Here is an 18,786-nt window from a genome sequence, read left to right on the forward strand (position 1 = left end):
AATTACTCCCTTGCATTAGAAAAGTAGGTCCTAATATCAAGCAGGCAGAGGATGAAAAGAAAAAAAGGAAAGATTACTTCAAAGATTATTCCTGCTTGAACTTAGTGACTAAACAAACATCTCGCATATATGCTGCACAAAAGGAAGTTCCTTATCAAGATTTTAATTAGTCTCTTAGGCCCAGTGTAGGAACAGATGAAAGAACAGGATTGCAAACACGGTCTGTAGGACAGGAAAGAGAGAAGTTAGCTAATGGTTATTTTACTTATCCTTTTAGATAAGCAACACTACCTGAATACTGGAAAGTAGGACAAGAGCACAGCCCAGTGCAAATGAAATAGTAATTTTAACTATGATGCTAATAAGCTGGAGAAAAGCAGGGATGTCACTGAATTTACTACATCTGAACTCTGAAGTGTATCACAGATCTGCAGTAAAATTGGATTTCAAATGATTTAATCATCATGAGTTCTAAGGAGGCCTGAATCTGAGTCAAATTGGGTATTTCAAGTCTTGTAACTGGTATTTGGCAAATCCCTTACATCCTTCTCATGAGGTTATATCTTGCTCTAACTGAAATGAGACTTCTAGCTTACAGGATATTTAAGAAAAGACATCTTCCCTTTCCCTCCCATCCCCAGAGAAAAACTTGGTTTATGAGGAGCAGTACCTGCTTCATAGACTGCATGCTGATTTTGAAATTAGTAGCACATCACTAGCACATCTGTCCATGAACACAGGCAGGGTTTTTATGATTCTTACTTCCTGTCTTCTCAGATTAAATACTTAAAAGTACTGCCATGCTTCAGTCTCCTTGCAAGTTTCTTTGGGAGTTGGAAACGATGATCTTTAAAGGTCCCTTCCAAATCAAGATATTTTATGATTCTGTGATTCTTTGGTATTGGTGTACCTGAGAGATAGGATTCCTGCCTTCATGTTCCTCTGTAGTGCGTAACATTAACCATTTAAAAACAGTGAACACATTATTCATTTGCAGTGGGCCCTTGAGTCTTTGTTTCTCTGCATTTGTTTGGGCTTTGTAAACTCTCCTTGCGGTTAAGTCATGAAATACTTGCTTTCATCATGGTTTCCACTGTTTATACATTTATTTGTTTCACTATTTTATTAAGTCACAATTCTTTTTTTATGCAAAGGTTGTTTTGTATTTCCTCTACAGCATAAGGAGGCTTTAAATAAAAGCAAACTCTTTTTTGTTTACTGGAATGCCTGCTTGTCCTTTTAGGGCAATGTGAAATGCTCTGACTGTGACTATGAATTTCATCTCATATGGTAATATCCCCTGCACTTTCTAATATGACAAATTAGTATGAAACCCAGTCCTAAGTGGCAGACTGTATGGAAGAATTGCAAAACAGCAAGCAGTGGAGGACGGTACTTTGCCAGCTCTGTCACAGTTCCCACTGCAATTTTATTGATGTTTGAAGGGAGGCAGAGCCCAGTCAGAGCATTGTCTTGCAGGAAGGCAATTTGAGTCACAAATCTGTAGAAGGAACCACGTGGTGGCTCCTGTGTCAAGATGTGTGGTACACAGTGTGTTTTGTTGCTGGCTCTGCCTGTTTCCTGGATCACATAATAGCAATTGTCTTTTTAAAATATTAATACTTTCTAACACTGTGACCATAGAAATTTTCTGAGTATGTGATCTCCCTTCTGCTCTGGTCCCAGTTACACACAGTTACTCAGGACTTTTGATCTACGTGTACCTTTTTTTTTTCTCCAAATGTACCTTTTTTTTTTTCCTCCAAATCATGGATTTTCAATCTGCATTGAAAATAAGTAAATAAGGAATGAGTTTTCCCAAAACTTCAGCCATGACTTGCTTTTAGCTCCACTGAAGTCCACTCTAGGTCTCCTTGGAGGTTGATAAGCCAAATGGCATCACTACTGACAGGAGATTCATGCAACCTAGCTGAACCTTGCTTGAGGCCTGTAGATATGAGAGGCATCTCCAGACAGTGTTCAGGTGTGATAAATCCTGCTTTGGAATTGCCTGCTTTTCACTTCAGCAATACAAGGAGCTTGGACTAAACTTGGTCTTAAGTGCCTTAGGTGGGTGCCAGAGGTGAGCTGGAGTGTCTGCCCCTCAACCTTTCCAAAACTCCATCTGAAAAATTAGTCTCTGTTCCCTACTAACATCTAAGCATTTATTTTGACCTATTTTAAAATGGAATCCTCATGTTTTTCTGGCTCTGAAGGCAGTACTGCCTTATGAACATCTTATTCAAGATACCACTTCCACTAACTGCTCCACATCCTTCAGTGTGTTTATCACTGCATGGTTGATAGACTCTGGCTTAGTAGTACACTTACTCACATGCACAAAAATAAGCATGGCTCCTTTTGCTGGAGGTACACTCACTCTTAAACACCCTGATGAATTCGGTCTATATTAGTCATACCAATCTCTGCCTCAGAATGCTTTTCTTGTTATCTGACAGCTGCAGAAAACTCCACGTGGCGCTCTGTCAGATGCTTCTGCCTCCAGTCCTATCTGGTTTGATATGGCACCACTATTTAACTATAGTTCAATGCAAGTCTGACTTTCAGGTAGTGGTAGTCACCCTGATCTGTTACAAAATTACTGGCTTTTTTTTTTTCATTAGGAGTCCAGCTTTATTACAGAAAATGAGCTTTGTATAGGAGGGCCTTCAGAGGAGCCTCTCCAGGGTAGAATGGGGACTGGGGCTTTTAAGGTCCCCTCTTCATTCACCTTCTTTCACCATCATCTGTGTGTGTAGGACGACCTGTTCTACATTATGCAGAGCCCACATGTGGTGCCCATGTGGGCACTGGTGTCTCAGTTTCTGAGCAACATGGTAGCAATTTTTGATTTGAAGAATAAGGTTTAACTTTCATGGAAGATGACCCAGATGCTATTAGTTACCATAGTAGCAGTTGAAATAACTACCTGAAAATAGGTTTATTGTGAGACACATTTTGTGTACCATATTGTCTCTTGGGAACATTCCAAAACTTTAATCTCATTATTCTTGTGAGTCTTGGGAGATAAGCAAGAGAAAAATACTTGTCAGACGCCCTGCTGATTAATGAATATAAAACAAAGATACGTAGCCCATCTTCAGTTTCAGGTTGTATTAAATACAGGATTTCTCTCTAAACTGTCTGTGTGTGTAAAACTGTCTCCACAAAATCAAAGACTCTATTTAAGCCCTCAGAGAAAGCCTGCTCGCTAGGTTTTTTCCATTGTTAATTTCAATACTTTTAATATATATATTTTCCTTAGCAACCAAAATTATGAAACAGTTTTATTATTAACTCAGTGTTAGGGAAGGTTTTAAAATAACAGTAGTACAGTCAAGAGTATAACTGCAGCCAACTTATTCAGGGCACTTTAGATAAGAGCTCTAATAGTAGAGGATGCTATATATCTGTTTTTATAATACACGGCAGTATCGTCAGTGGCTTTGTTACTCTGTAAAGCAACTTCATTTGTGTAACTTAATTTTTCACAATTTAGCTGCATTCTTTATAATATTTTTTTATGGTTGTCTTTACATCATCTTCAGCAGCATTAATAGTTGATCTCCTAGCCTATCTGAGAAGCTCTAGCAAAGCTGCTGTTACTTCTCTACAGGTCAAAGAGATTGTGGCACAGCACACCAAAGAGTGGTCTGAGATGATCAATACACACAGTGCTGAAGAGCAAGAAATCCGTGATTTACACTTGAACCAACAGTGTGAACTACTGAAGAAACTGCTGATTAATGCTCATGAACAACAAACCCAGCAGCTGAAATTTTCACATGACAGGTGAGCAGGGTAGTGCTACATGATAACGTGGGCTTGGTTTATGTCTGCTTTGTATAACACTGTAGTTTCTTGTGTTGGTAGCTCCTGTACTGCTGTCAAAGATGCTGGGCTGTATGCATGGTAGAAGTAAAAGAAGTGATCGTCCATTTAGATAGATGCAGGAATGGGCTCCTTAGCTGGTTTAGATTATCTGAACTTCATTAAAGTCAGCAGATGTGATGAAGCGGTGGTAGTTTGCATCAACTGTGAGTATGCTTAGACTTTACTCAGGAACTTCTGATTTAGAGGCTGGAAACTGAGAAGTATCAAATACGGAAATATCCTTTGGAGCTGTTAGCAGCTGCAGATGCCTGTGTTTATAGCATTGGTGATTGTAAGAAAGATCCATGAAAAGTAAGATCATAGAAGAATGGGTAGCACGATGAGCTACATTAGACTGACATACTATCTTCATACAATATCCTGTTGTAATTGCTGGGAATACAGATGATATTGCATGACTCTACTGTCTTATTGCTTTTGTAATTAACCATCCTACCCATTTGAAATTAAATAAAAGTAAATGTCCATTGTATCCACAGTGTCAAAAATCGGAGTAAGTAGAGGAATCTTTTTTTTATGCTATGATCTCTTACACAAAGGAGCCTAAAAGAATATGGATGCATACATACATATATATATTCATATGTAATAGTCTTCAGCATCTTTCACATAAAAACCATGGGAGAAGGGAATAAACAAATCACATTTGAAGAAGGCATTTAAATTATTTTTTTAAAATTTCTGAGTGAAAAAACAGCTTATCTTTGCATCAGAGAGAACACATGCTGGGACCTGCAAGCTTTCCATCCAACAGAGAATTGTCCCAGCAAAAGGCTTTTATGTTAATCCCTGTGTTAACTCATCTATTCAAGCTATCTTACAATACATACCCAGCAAAAATGAAGCCCAAAAATTGTTAAATTATAATACAAATGCATCATTCAAAAGATACTAGCCAGAGGAAGGTGCAGTCCTGGCTGCATCAGCCTGGAAAAACCACATCACTTTTCTTTGAGTCCTGTTTTCTGTCCTGTTCAAAATTCACTACAATGCTTAGAAGATAATTTACTAACATATAGCCTATGAAAGTATGGTTTTGTTTTCTTTTCCATACAGATTTCCTTATTCTCTTAACTTTGTTAAAGGCTGTCATTGTAGGCAGCTGCTGTATCTACGCTAGGGCAAACTTTAATATTTTTTTAAAGCTTTTTTTCTCACAGTTTTTGTCTTTGGATTTATAACTTCTGTGTCTCTATGTCAGTTAAACAGCCCTATGTCGTATCTTGTAAACAGTTGTTACATTCTTAGTAATAGATCTTGCTGTCTCATTAGAAATAATTTCTATTCAGTCCATTATTGTTCTATTTTCAGAGCCACTAAGAACCAGACCTGAAAATCTACATCCTGATACATACTGAGAACTATTTCTTCTCAGCTGTCCCAGGAGTAACAACCTTCAAAATTCTTTCTGCTTTATTCATTGCAATTTAGTGTGTTTCTGCTTATTTGGGAATTTGTGTATAACCCCTAAATATGCAGACTGAGGACTTTCCTGTTTAAAATGAGTTTAAGAGTGTGTCTGATTCTATGAATATTTCAGAATAATTTGGAATGTGAAATATTGAAATATGAGTAATAATACCCCAAAGAGACTTTACACTCAATTATTTGTAAACTTTTTAATAGAATATATTGCGTGTAGGAATACGTATGCATTTATCTGTATAGGTGTATATCATAGGTAAGAGATAACTCAGGTAACCATAGGAAAAAAAGGATTTATCTGAAAGCAGCGTGGGAGGTGGACCATGCTCTCAGCATGCTGTTCTTGCCTCTTCCCTCTCTGTGAGCTGAGGTAATGAGTTAGCTATCACAACAGAGGGCACAGGGCTAGTAGGAAAGATCAGCAATCTAAAATGATGTAGTTATCTGCTGTAGGGTAGATACTTTCCCTCCATGTGCAGCACAAAAAGCGATTGCAGTTTGTGCTTTGAGCTCATTTAAAAACAAAGCAGCAGACAGCAGTTAGTACTAAAAATCTGAAGCTTATTGAACTCCAGGGGTGCTGTGCCCCCTGCGTCTGCAGACTGGGTTAGCTTTATTGACTTGGATGTAGTGAGCTTGCAGCATTTCAGAAATTGGGGACATGAAGATGTTATTTGCAAGCATTATGTACTCCAGATAAAATAACATGAGAGAGACGGAAAAATTGTGTGGTGGGTTGTTTTTTTTAAATAGAAGAAGAGTTTTCTAGTCATTCAAACAGTACTGGTGACATAAAATGACATTTTAATGCACTTCAATGCCATATAGATATATGTATGAATTCCAAGGATAGACTTACACGCTTAAAGTTAAGTATCCCTTTAAAAGACACGTTTGTATAAATTTCAGAGTTGCATCCATATGATACAGTAGGAAATCAGCAGTTAAGCCTTGCTGTTGATGTGCCACATTTTTCAGAATCCTTTCTTTCTTTACCATCCTAGCTTATCTACTTTTCCCAGTTGACTGGCTACAGACATCACCACCACTTGTGAGCGGGAGGGTGGTCTTTACCGGTGGTGTTGCGCTGCCAGCCAGGGCAGCATGGCCTGAACGGGAAGCCCCACACCAGGCAATTGAGCAGTGAACTGACGCTAGAACTTCAGCCCTGTCTTTGAGAAGTGCTGTTTTAGAAACAACGAGTGGTCACTGCAAGTGCTGCTTGGTGATTTTAAAAGGAAGATAAGATTTTTAATTTCTTCTGTTAATAATACCTTTTCTTTCTTGCAAGCGGTGAAAACCCAACGCACCCAGAGCCATCAGCAGTGCAACTTAGAGCTAGATCATAGCTGACAGAACAGAGAAACAGTTGCATACAGATCCATTGGCTCTTTCAGCCCTATCTATGGCCAAAGCCTCATTTTGAAATCATCAGTGATGCACAGTAGTCCTCTAATCCTCTTAACTTCTTTCACTCTAAAATTCTATCTGATGCAAATAGGCTAAATCAATTCAAACACCTACACTTAACTTTTTTCATATCCTTGAGCACAGTAATAAAAATAAATCATTTTAGTACTGCTCTTAAGATAGTGTGCTTGAAAATTACTTCAAATTCAGTATAGAAAATAAAAGCTTTTATTTGGAGAAAGGAATGTTGGAATGAAATGTGCTCTCGACACAACATTTTTAGAACACTGTCTAATTTTTGCTGTGATACCACTGCTTTTAAATCTGTATTCAGAAAATGTTTGGCCTTATGAACTTAGGAGGGGAAAAAAAAAGCACTCAGTTTCTTTAATAAAAAATTTAAACTGTAGAAAATGTAAGTCATGGAACAAAGTTTCCTCATGCTACTTAATGATTAATGTCTCTTAGAGATGAAAGAAAGCTAAAAAAGACTCAGTGACAATTTTTCATTAAATTAAGCCTCTGTTCTATGCCATAACCCTCCTCTTTTGTGCATACAAAATACTTCGAATTTTGGGTTAATAAGTTCAATAATTGTTTAGTGCTCTACTTAAGATCGTGTCCAGAAAAAGAGACTAAGGCACTGCCTTGGCTTGCAACAGGTAACTTTTAGATGCTTATGCATTGCTGGGGACTTTACAATCTGTTATTTGCTGTCTAATTTCCATATATAATTCCTTTTAAAATAAGCATTTAAGATCAGGCGCTGCAAGTGCTGGAATGCTAAGCAGGCAGAAAGCAAGAGGTAGCCTGCAGGGACAGCCTTTTTTGAGCTTGGCTGCCTTACCCAGAGTGATGAAAAGCCTCTCACTCACAGTTCATAAGCCGTTTCTGAAAGTCAGCATCTGAGCTGTTACTCTCAACAATGAATCACGATCTCTGTTTCTTTTTAAAACAACAGGATATTTCTTTGCTTATTTTCTGGTTTTCTGCTGCACTGGCTGAAACACTGAAGAGGTTTTCCACCTCCCAAGTCAAACCACACCACTCAGGACATTACCCCTGGAAGGTGACTGCTGCCTCCTGTTAAAGCTATCTCGTTTCACACAAAAGGCTACAAGGTTTATGGGGCCAGAAGGAGAAACTGAACACAAGTCTGACCATGGTCTAAACCACAGGGCTTTTTTCAGGCCCAAAGTAGAAGTCTCAAAAGGAAGTCTGTCAGCTCATACACAACTAGTAAATACTATTCATATTGCAGTCATGTTTTGAGTACAGAATTTATAACATTTTTAGGCAGTTTTAAAAGACAAATTGCATTTTCTGAATGGCTGATAGTATCTCATACTCTGACAACTCTTGCATACTAGGGAGAAAAGGGAGTATTTTATAGCCTTTTATAACACTCAAAGTGTAAAAATGCTTTAAACTGATCTTTCAGATTATATTCTCTGGAACAAATGGAGATTTCTGAATGCTTGTGCAAATTGTGTAAAGTCTACCCAAAGGAAAGCAATTTTCATATGCTTTGTTCATTCCTCTTCCGTAATGCTTCAAGGACAAAATTAACCACAGTGTAGAGTAATCGCAGGAAACCAACCTCAACAACAATTGCATCTTAGGCAGTGACTTTGTTTGGTTTTGCCTAGGGAAAGCAAGGAAATGCGTGCCAACCAGGCTAAAATATCTATGGAGAACAGCAAAGCCATAAGCCAAGACAAATCTATCAAAAATAAAGCTGAAAGAGAGAGGTAAGTATCACATCTCCCTTCTTGAGAAGGGAAGAATGCTGTTAGAGACTGACAGGTGAACTCATGGGTTAATTCTATTAAAGCCGTGCTTTTATGTATGGAAACAGTGTCTAATGATTATGCGGAATATATTTTTAGATTACCATTTTAGGAAAAATGTTGCTTTTCTTGTGTTTATCCTTCTAATAAATGTAATGCCCTGATCAGGGAAATAATGTATTTTTACTCATCAGCTGTGACTGACTGGTGTAGGTCTCATCACACTGTTAAATTCGAACACCGTCTGTAAGAAGAGTTTTTATGATTGTATTTAAAGTGCATTATACATTTTTGGTGTTGCTTTTTAAATGAGATGAGGACTATACTGAAAAGGGAGTCTGAGGTTTGGTTCTAATTGGAGTTAGAGTAACCGGAGAGGCAGCATCACTAAAAATGCAGGAGGTAATGCCAGTGAAAGGCTTTCTCCCTCATCCACTGATACCATGGAGGAGAGGTGGAACGGAAGAAAGGAGTGATAAAAGTGATGATCATCAGCTGAGAGGGTGATGGAAGATAGGAGTGAAGAAGCAGGAGATGTACTCTGCAACAACACGTGTTGCTTCTCCACTCCTGAGCTGAACTGCAGCTCAGTCTCTTGTTATGTGCCAGTTGGAGACCGGGCCAGCATCCAGGCTCAGCAAACAGAGGGCACTGCTGCACTTGCAAAAGTGGGTTATTCACTGCACGTTTGGGGATGACAGCTTTAATTGACTTGAGAAACTAGAGACACTTGTCAGTACCAGCCACTGAGACTTTTTTGAGAATTGATCTGCATTATAGCTATTTTAAGTTTCTTATACTTATCCTAAAAGTTTCCAAATAAATACATAAAAGCAGGGTCTACACGATGATGTCTCATAAGCCTTCAGGGATTTCCCTTCACTTTGGGCTTGCCGTCTGGCTTGTTCTCTCCTCTTTCACATTCCCTACTTGGCACTGGGCTATTTTGGTCAAAAGGCTTGAACTTGTTCCCACTGAACTAAGTCCCTTGAGTGTTACACCCTCCTAGCTCAACAGGAAGGTAAGTTGTGTAAGCCCTTGGTAACTGTATGCTTAGTTAATGTAAGACCTCCACTAACGACTCCGAGATAAATCTCTTCCCAGATTTGAAAGCAATCTGAATGGAGTTTTGGTTTTCAGGCTTTGCAATTATTTTGATTCAGCTCTGTGAACTATTTTTGGTATATTTCATGATGGAAATCTTGGGAGGAGACACTTTGCAGTTAGGTATTTCATGTGAATATTAATTGTATACTTATCTTTTTGCTTAAATAACAGCTTTAAGAACCTTACAGCATTGGTAAGCTGTAACTTTATTTATGATCATCAAATGATTTTTTCCATTACCACTGTTAAGAGAGGTGGCACTTTCTATATACCAAAATAAATTGAGACCAGAGTGCAGTAAGGAATACACAAATGAATTAAACATTTTTTAAAGTTCTGTCCACCACTCTTGAGTAAAGGAAAAAGCAAACTTCATTCATCACAGTCTTGGTCTTTTTTTTTTTTTTTCCCAAGTCTTCAATCATACTGTCAATGTACTTGGGCACCTTTAGTGTAGAGGTGCGTAGCCAGAGGATTGTATCATTTGCCATTAGTCCCACATGGTACAGATGACCAGAAACCAAAATATACCTTGTTAGTTTGTGATTCTCTCTATTGTAGCTTTTGTGTTTCTTTTTTTTTCCAATGAGTCTTCATGGACAATGTTTGCATTTTTTTAGGCGAGTCAGAGAACTGAACAGCAGCAACACAAAAAAGTTCCTGGAAGAGAGAAAAAGGGTAACTATAACCTTGACAAAGTCAGTGGGCACTATTTCTGGATATTCATTTTCATTTCTCTGTGTTGAGAATCCAGCTCTAGTAAACAAACAGATGTTTATCCTTGCTTTGTTCTAAATACTTGCAGTGTAAAAGCTCTAACATCTATGTAAGAGTAAGCTATTTTAACAAAATTACTATTTATTGTTGTGTACTTGCTACTTTTATGTCATATATATAATGTGTATAATATACATATATTATTATATTAATAGCTCCTCTTAAGATTGGGTGATATAATAGGCCTCCTGTGATGTTTGGTGCCATCCAAATGGGACAAGACAGTTTGTATACATGTATGTTTCAAGTAGGTTTTAATTTTGTTTGTTAATCATGTGTTACATTTCCCCTCCATTATTTCCCCTTGCTTACAGCTGGCAATGAAGCAGTCAAAGGAAATGGATCAGTTGAAAAAAGTTCAACTTGAGCATTTAGAAGTCTTGGAGAAGCAGAATGAGCAGGTATCTTATTTTAAAGGCTTAAAAGAAAAGCAAGCTAGTGAAAACAGTAACCAGAATCAGGCTGAGTAGAATGCTTCTGAATGTAAGTCATTACCAAACTTGGGAAAATGACCTTGTTCATGGTCACTCACCTACCTGGGGAGTTAAAATGAAGAGGTGAGGTGACTTAAGTAATGATACAGAACCAGATTTGTTTCAGATAAGCATGTGAAAGCTAGACTGCTTAGCCAGAGTCTGTCCTTGCAGCTCTTCAGTCACATTGATACTCGTTAGTTAGATATGACAGTCATAAAAGGCCAAACACATCCATTTTAATTACTCCCAAAAAGTACCTCAAGCAAATCTGTTTCCTTCGTTTTGGAACTTACATTTCTAGTGCTGATCGGAAAATAGAGTTGAAACATGTGCACAGAGCATCTCTGAACTCTAAGAGACAGTTAGTTTGGACTGAATTCTAGAGATGTATAGTACATAGGGAGTTTTATCTGTACTAGTACACCCTTTCCTAATTAAAATACTGTATTATTTTCTGCTAGTTTATAAGCTCTTTTTTTTTTTAAATTGAAAAACTGCTTGGCAAGGAAAGGAAAATTCTAATCCTATTTCTAATAGAAGCAACACTTATGTTCTGAGCAGTCCTCTTGCTCAAAGGTTGAGCCAGCAGAGCTGTAATAATTGCATGGACTTGCAGTACTGCACTTACACAAACGTAAACTGCAAGGGGAATATACCCAGCAGTTCAGTGAGATGAGAGAGAAGGGGTGCATTTAGTACCCATCGCTTTCAAAGATTTTGTACTTACTACTTTGTTTATTAAATGTTCATAATTTGAACTCTGTGGCAGACATGATAGTATGAATTAAAGCCATCTTGCAGAGGGGGAGGGAAGAGAAGCAGACATGCAAATCAAGTATTTCCACTGTCAGGGGAGAGTCCTACAGCTCCAATAGCTGCAGCTTGGTTAACTTCAAGGGCAGTGACAGCATGTAGGATTGCAGGCAGCTGCTACTATGGAGCCCCAACCACCAGGGCTCTGTGTTCTGATCACTTCACCTGCCTTCTGGACAACAACCAAAATTCCCAGTCTGTTCCCTCACAGGTTTTCTGTAGATGGCATCTCTAACATGCATCGTGAATGGATCTGTCAGTCAGTCTGCTCCCGAGCAGTATCTGTACATAAACAAAAGGCAGGGGATGCAGTTGGGTTGTATAGCAGGTCTGTAGCATTGCTGTAGAGAGCATGACAGAGAACTCTCTGTAAACTGTGCTAGGTGACAAGAAATGGTGGGCTTCATCCAGAGAGAATTGTTATCAGTGGTTTCTTTCCATTAGCTTCAAAGGGTTTTGGATCCATTTTTTAAAAACATAAGGACAAGAGGGTATGATTATAGTTGTGCTTTTAACCACAATGGGATAAACATGTTATGTGTAAGGGAGGGAGGCTGCTGGGAAGTGAGTGTGAGTCATTAAAGGAGTCACCTCTTTCAGCAATTAGATACTTGCCTCACCTGGGGCTGCAGCTTCCACTGCTGAGAGATGGTAACAGCCTACATGAGCTTGCTCATACTCCATTTCAGTGCAGAGATGAAGTCAGCTTAAATCATCAGTGATTAAATGCAGTAAGATCATTCAGGTGCTGGTTGTCGCTTTTGGGGGGGCATGTGGTGGCCTCCACCACAGGTGTAGTCTTTAACAGCTTTTAGTTCACTCTAGTTTGATCCGTTAGAGCATATATTTTCATACCTGCTGTTTTGACCACTTCCTTTTAGCCCCAAAAGTGCACCAGTGCAAACCCTCAGCTGGGTCAGGTTTCATTATTACACACATTGATGTATGAAGGCTAGCTGGATCAAGATAAAGGTGGTATTTGTTTAATGAGAATTTCAAAACATTTTTTTTTTCCTCATCAAACAAGAGAAGAAATTTTTCATACAAATATACAATGCAGAAAAGTAGAATTATGGGTGGAAACAGCCTTCAATAGAAACTGTTATGAATTTAAATTTGTTTTGGTTTATGTATGTTCTTGCATTAATTTTTCAATTTCACTTCAGTTTTCATACATTTAATTTGCTTCTTGTTGTATTACTCAATTTTGACATTATTATTTTTGTACAAACAGCTTTTGAAATCCTGTCATGCAGTGTCTCAAACACAAGGTAGGATGGATGTATAATAAGCAAACTATTATTTCAGTGTGCTTTCCTTCTAAATTAAATCATTATCATTGGAGCCCTCCTTGTAAATGCAACCATTGGGAAGTACCATTGACACAGTGAACACAATGTTAATCTTGTTTGCACACAGATATTTGAGCCTGACACAGTATTACCAGTATTTTGTGCTTTAGCATTTCAAATTCAGATGCATATGAACAGTCATGTGCAGAGGAAATATTTAGAGATTAACTTGTATTGTACATTAGCTGTCGTTACTGAAAGATACTTAGAGTTCTAAACTGTGTCTCTGAGAAATGTCTATTGATCTAAGAAAACTATTTTAGTGTTAGCGTACATGCAATTGACTGCTAATGCTGATAGTCAGGCAAAGGGTATCCACATATATTAGTATGGTAATAAAATAAATAATTCCACAGTAAGAATAGAAAAATAAAGAATAGATGGCTAGAAATAACTTTTAGTGTCTAAAGAGAGGCTTCCAGTGCTTTAAAATTCATGTCAAAATCCAACACATGACAAGGTATGGCAATTGTACTTACCATGTGGCTGTGCTGCTGTCACTTCCTAAATAATCATTACTCACAAGAAATCTCTGTTAACCCCTGTCTTACCAAAGGAAATAGTTGCTTTAGGCTTGAACATCCAGTTGTACAGTATTGCCTGATCTGAACTACTTTCTTGAATTGATAACATCTTGCACTGCTGAGTCTGACAGCACCCACTTGAATAACATTTACTTATAGATATAAAATGAGGAAAAAAGCATTCATCAGGCTAGGAAAAAATAGTTTTAGTCTTCTTTTACTGTATATGGCTCTTAGCTTGTCTTAGATCTCACTAGAGAGGAAGCATCTTGAAAGCAGAGTCCGTTAACTGCCACTCACTTCGTGAATTCCCTGTAGCTTCAGCACTGCCTTCCAGAAGGCTCATCTTCAAGTGTTGTGCTCGTCTGTTCACATCAGAATGCACTGTCTGAACCAGCCCCAGACTAGCAAAAATGGACATCCAGCTCCTACGCTAGTGTGTTCTTTGAAGCCAAGTTCTCGCTAAAATAGTTCTGTATGCCGTACATTGGCATGCAGGATATTTATAGGACACTATGTGCCAGTAGTTAAGTCACAAGCCTAAAACGTGAAGTGTGTGAGTCACTAAGAAGCAGCCACAGGGTTTTGTTTTTTATCTGGGAATTCACACACAGGCAAAATCCAACCATTTCAGAAGAGGTTGTACATATTGGTTTATTTATTATGTTTCCATATTTTCATGTTAAAATTATTTCTTCATTACTTTCAAGCTTTTAACTCATTTAAATGGAGAGCGTTGATTAATTTTTAATCATATTTATGACAGTTGCTTTGCTATTATCATAATTACTTTTTTCCCCAAGATGATGATGATGATGATTATGAAAGTACAGGGCTAGATTTTTCAAGAAGGCATGTATATCACATCTGCACAAACCCACATTTACCTTGCGAAATGAATAGCTGTGCATCTCATTACTTTTGATCTACATCTGCCCATTTTTGCATATGCAAATATGTGTTTGCACATTCAGAATAGGTGACTCCTTAAGTAGGAGCTTGTGTTGCAAAGTTCCCTGTCTAAGCAACATCTACAACTTTTTGGGGAACATAGTTCATGTAAATCAAGGCCAGTAACCATTCTTCCCTGCATGATGGTTACAAAGCAGTTACACCAAAGAAAATATCAGCTTGGTTTGCCTCTTCCTAAACCTGTCCTAATCCCCAGGAGCTTGGTTGTTAAGGTAGATGGATCAACTTGCCCTCTGGGTCCTTTGGGTTATGGATTTAAATAACTTCCCAGATTGAGAGCCCACCAAGAAAATGAAGGGATGCTGACTCCCAGTTCCTTTAAACTGGAGAGTTTCAAACCAAAGGTGCAACTTCTAATCTGTAACTGAGCCACAGGAGGAGTAAGTGTGCGCATCCGTGAGAGAGAAAAGGAGGGAGGGAGAGGGAGGGAATTAAAAAAGCAGTCTCTACGCAGGGGCTTCCCAGGTCAGTTACCATTTATATACAGTGCTTTAACTCTGCTTGCACAGCCTGAGGCAGGCAGGGTTTATAGCAAGATCTGGCATACCTTCAGTGCTGTATTCTGCACAATGCATTTGGATACAATTTCAGGTGGATTCGGTGTGTGCCATCACATGGAGCGTATAGCAGCAGTCTAATCCTGAGGTGAAAAACACCACGTCTGTAATCATAAGGATTTCCAGGCCAAATAGAGATTTTTTTTAAAAAAGAATTATTATTTAAAAAATTACTACTTAAAAAGTCTTGCCTACTGCAAGGAAGGTGTTACACTGATGGATTTTTGTCATTCATTGTCTTTACGAAAGAAATGAGTCCAGATCATAGGTGAACTCTTAAAACATTTCAGGAAGTACTTGCACAACAGCGGTGAAGCATGCATTGCCAAAGACATTTCCTATACGGAGAAACAGTCAAATCAGCATCTGCCTAGTTTCTTCCACAAAATTGGAGCTTCTGAATTTTACCATACACTTTTTCAGAAAGTCAACTCATGTCTTGGAATAGAATCAAAAATATTTCCCAAGAGTTTCTAGACATAAGAATTACATCTGATTTTGAAAACAGAAAGACACTGTAGGGGTAAACATAATGTTGTTACATGTATCTTCAGTGTGTTTTGCCAGTATTTCACTCAGCCACTATCATATAAAATGTGCTTCATTTTGAACAAAAGGTCTAACGCAATGCTTCATGCGGCTATTTTGGATTGCAGGCAAAGGAGATGCAGCAGATGGTGAAGCTGGAAGCAGAGATGGATCGCAGGCCAGCAACAGTGGTCTAAAGCCTCAACAAGCAAACTGAAGTTGGAGAACACAGCATCCTTAAAATGGGAGCAAAATTCAAAATAACGTTGCTGAGGTTGAAAAGTGGGCTTTTTTTGTTTGTTTGTTTGTTCGGGGGGGGGTGGTTTGTTTTTTTATGGGTTTGTTGGTTTTTTTTTTTTTAATACATGAAGTGTAGCTACAGACCACCAAGTCTTAAGGTTTGCATTGTTTCTTTTTTAACACTGGGCACTGAATTTCCTTTGTTGGATTTCTATAAGAATTTCCTTTGTTGAGAAAAACACTAGTTGGAAGATGAAGACACCTAGTCCTGTATTCCTTTCTGTATCTCAACAGGCAGCTTGCCTGCATCAGTTACACAATCAGAGCCTTGAAACACAACAGATATTTTTAACATCATCTCAAAAGGCAACAAAATCGTAGTCAAGTCATGTTATTTACCATTTGTGTTCTCATGTGTGATGATATTGTGTAGAAACCCCATGCTGCCAGATCACGACAAGCAACAACTCGTCAGATGCTCGGCACCTGATGTCATCTAGCCCACTGAACTGGACCTTCAGCTAAGTCACCGTAATAATCAGTATAGTAAGGAGTTGAGTTTGGGTAATTTAAAATTCTGTTTCAAAGTATTTTCCGGGCAGCAGACAGTCGGCAGTTAAAAGTTAACTGCATATATTCCAAAGTACAATATGTACAAAGTCATGGGCCAAATTCATCAGCTGTAACAGTAACTTGACAGGATATTTCTGCAGTCCAATGATGTCGTTCACAAGTGCCATATCAACTCTGTCATGTCTGAAAGAAGCTGATACCCTGTAAAAGTTACTGCAATGGTTAGCATGAGGGAAATACAATGTATTTGTGCCAAAACTGATCAGTGCTCTAAGGAATTACGTATTAGGCACTTTAAGAAAAGTTTACATCCTACATTGCTTGTATAGAAATTGCATTTTGATCCTGTTGCTGCAGATCCCAGATACTACAGTTCACTGTAATTTAAAGATTGTTTAAATGGCTTTTGGCAAAAAGTTTGTAACTGTGAAAATGTAAAAAGTATTTATACACTTCAGAATCACAACATTGTAGAAAATCACATACATGTCCAGGTGATAAAATTAGTAAACAGAAATGCTAAGAGTATGTTTGCATGTGATATAAATGCTACCAAGACTGTAATGCCTACTATATGACCACAGTCATTCTACTAGCTGGTAAATACTGAATAAATGTATGGCACAGAATATTGTTTGATTAATTACAAAGACTTTTAGCATAACAAGGTCTCTATATATATGTGTGTATATTAATTATGTGGGCATTCTTGATACTTGTAGTAAAAGAAAAGTACATAACTAATTTAATTTTACACAGAAGTATTTATGCAGATTTTCAGAATTTCATATCAGGAATAACCTTTTTATGTCCATTAGATATAAAAACAATTTGCTAATGTGTTAATTTGCATGTTTCCAGAGCTTGCTGTAGTTACATTGCAAAACAATGCATGTAAGCGTTCCGCTTGGAATTTGTCCATGCTGCCAATTCAAAGATGACTGCATGGAAAACTGGTAGTTTAGAACAAATCAGATTCCTGATTTCAATGTACTAAGCACCAATTATTTTGTTGTATATGCTTGTACAAACAAATTCTACATATTCCTATAAACAAAATAAATGAAGAGAGATGATTATCTTATTGTCAGTCCTGAGATGAAACTTTCAACTTCTCTAATAAAAACCTTGAAAATTCAAAACCTTTAGTTTTGACTATAGTGAATTGTAGGGTGGTGGTATTATTACTTACAAATTTTTAGTAAGTTGTATTTTCTGTAAAGATGTGCATAGTGTAAATATATTTCTATCACAGCTTATTTAGTCAAAGGAGTCTTATTTCTTTTAAGTGATAGAAGAATTGTGCCGCATCGGTCCTCACAGCACTACAGGACTACCCGAGTACAGTGTAGCAGCACTGCCTTGAGAATGCAACTGAGACAGAGGTCAGTGAAGCCTTTAGGCATTTAAGGCAGGATTTAAACAAACTTGTGATGCTATTCAGAGTTCCCACTCTGATGCTACTTAACCTATGGAGGCATCTCCTACTCCTTATGATCCATAATGTTTTAAAGACAACTTGTGTACTGGGAGCAGCTCTCCCTGCTCTCTAAGCTTGGTGGAAGTGCTGGAGAGAGCTGGGAGCTGCTGCTTGTTTTCAGAGCATGCTGGACAGGATCCAGCATCTCAAACAAGGCAGTGATTTTTTTATTATTATTATTTTTAATCAAAATGTCTGCTAAAACACAGCTGGTGGAGACAGTGCTGTGAGCTGGAATTTTATACTGTTGCCTACCACAGTGGTTTCTAGCCAGTGAGGAGAAGCAAATGACAGACCAGATACGAAGGGAACCGGAAGTGGTGAAGCACTGAACACTACTAGTTTTCTTAGGCTCACTTACAGCCTGGCTGGCAGTCATTGTCTTACCTGTTAAAGAAATAACTGGAAATGGAGGACTTGGGTTCAGCTCCGGTACTTCTCTGAGGAAAATCAAACCTGCCTGTCTTAATTCCCTGGCAAGTATCCTATGCATCAGGGAATATACTGGTTTCAGAAGGCTAGAGAATACTGTCCACAGCCTCCTTTTGAGCCTGTGCTTGCTGTTCACAAGTCTGAGACAAAATGCCCTTCTGTGAAACTGCAGAGCTGGGTAGCCTCAGCTTCCAGGCTCAGCTCCCAGAACTGTTACATATTTCATCCATTGACAATTTAGCATAAAACGCAGACAGTAATTTGAAATTAAGTGATGAATTTTGTCAGATAAGTATTTTGAAATACTGTTTAAGTAGTATTTGATTCAAAAATTATTTGAAGTTTGGCCGGTAATGTAATGAGGTGAGAATTTCCATTGAGATGAAATAGGCTAATCAATTTAAGCATTGATATTGAGTTAAAGCAGTTTAAAATG

The 18,786-nt window shown here is 38.1% G+C and overlaps 1 protein-coding gene across 5 annotated transcripts in view; it reads left to right on the forward strand.

Moving 5' to 3' along the window:
• The window catches only part of PLCB4 (phospholipase C beta 4), a 92,615-nt gene extending 76,752 nt beyond the window's left edge, over positions 1-15,863 (forward strand). For 3 of the 5 annotated variants that reach the window (XM_086460816.1, XM_009946915.2, XM_009946916.2), the window contains 6 exons: positions 3,617-3,792; positions 8,379-8,480; positions 10,247-10,304; positions 10,718-10,804; positions 12,927-12,963; positions 15,754-15,863. In XM_086460816.1, the coding sequence (XP_086316942.1) occupies positions 3,617-3,792; positions 8,379-8,480; positions 10,247-10,304; positions 10,718-10,804; positions 12,927-12,963; positions 15,754-15,842 (549 nt within the window). In that variant the 3' untranslated portion in view covers positions 15,843-15,863. The remainder of the gene's footprint in view (positions 1-3,616; positions 3,793-8,378; positions 8,481-10,246; positions 10,305-10,717; positions 10,805-12,926; positions 12,964-15,753) is intronic. The other 2 variants (XM_009946917.2, XM_009946918.2) reach the window with 1 other exon arrangement.
• The last annotated feature ends 2,923 nt before the right edge of the window (positions 15,864-18,786 follow it).

The sequence above is a fragment of the Leptosomus discolor genome, chromosome 2 (genome assembly GCF_034619465.1).
Source record: "Leptosomus discolor isolate bLepDis1 chromosome 2, bLepDis1.hap2, whole genome shotgun sequence".
NCBI lineage: Eukaryota > Metazoa > Chordata > Aves > Leptosomiformes > Leptosomidae > Leptosomus > Leptosomus discolor.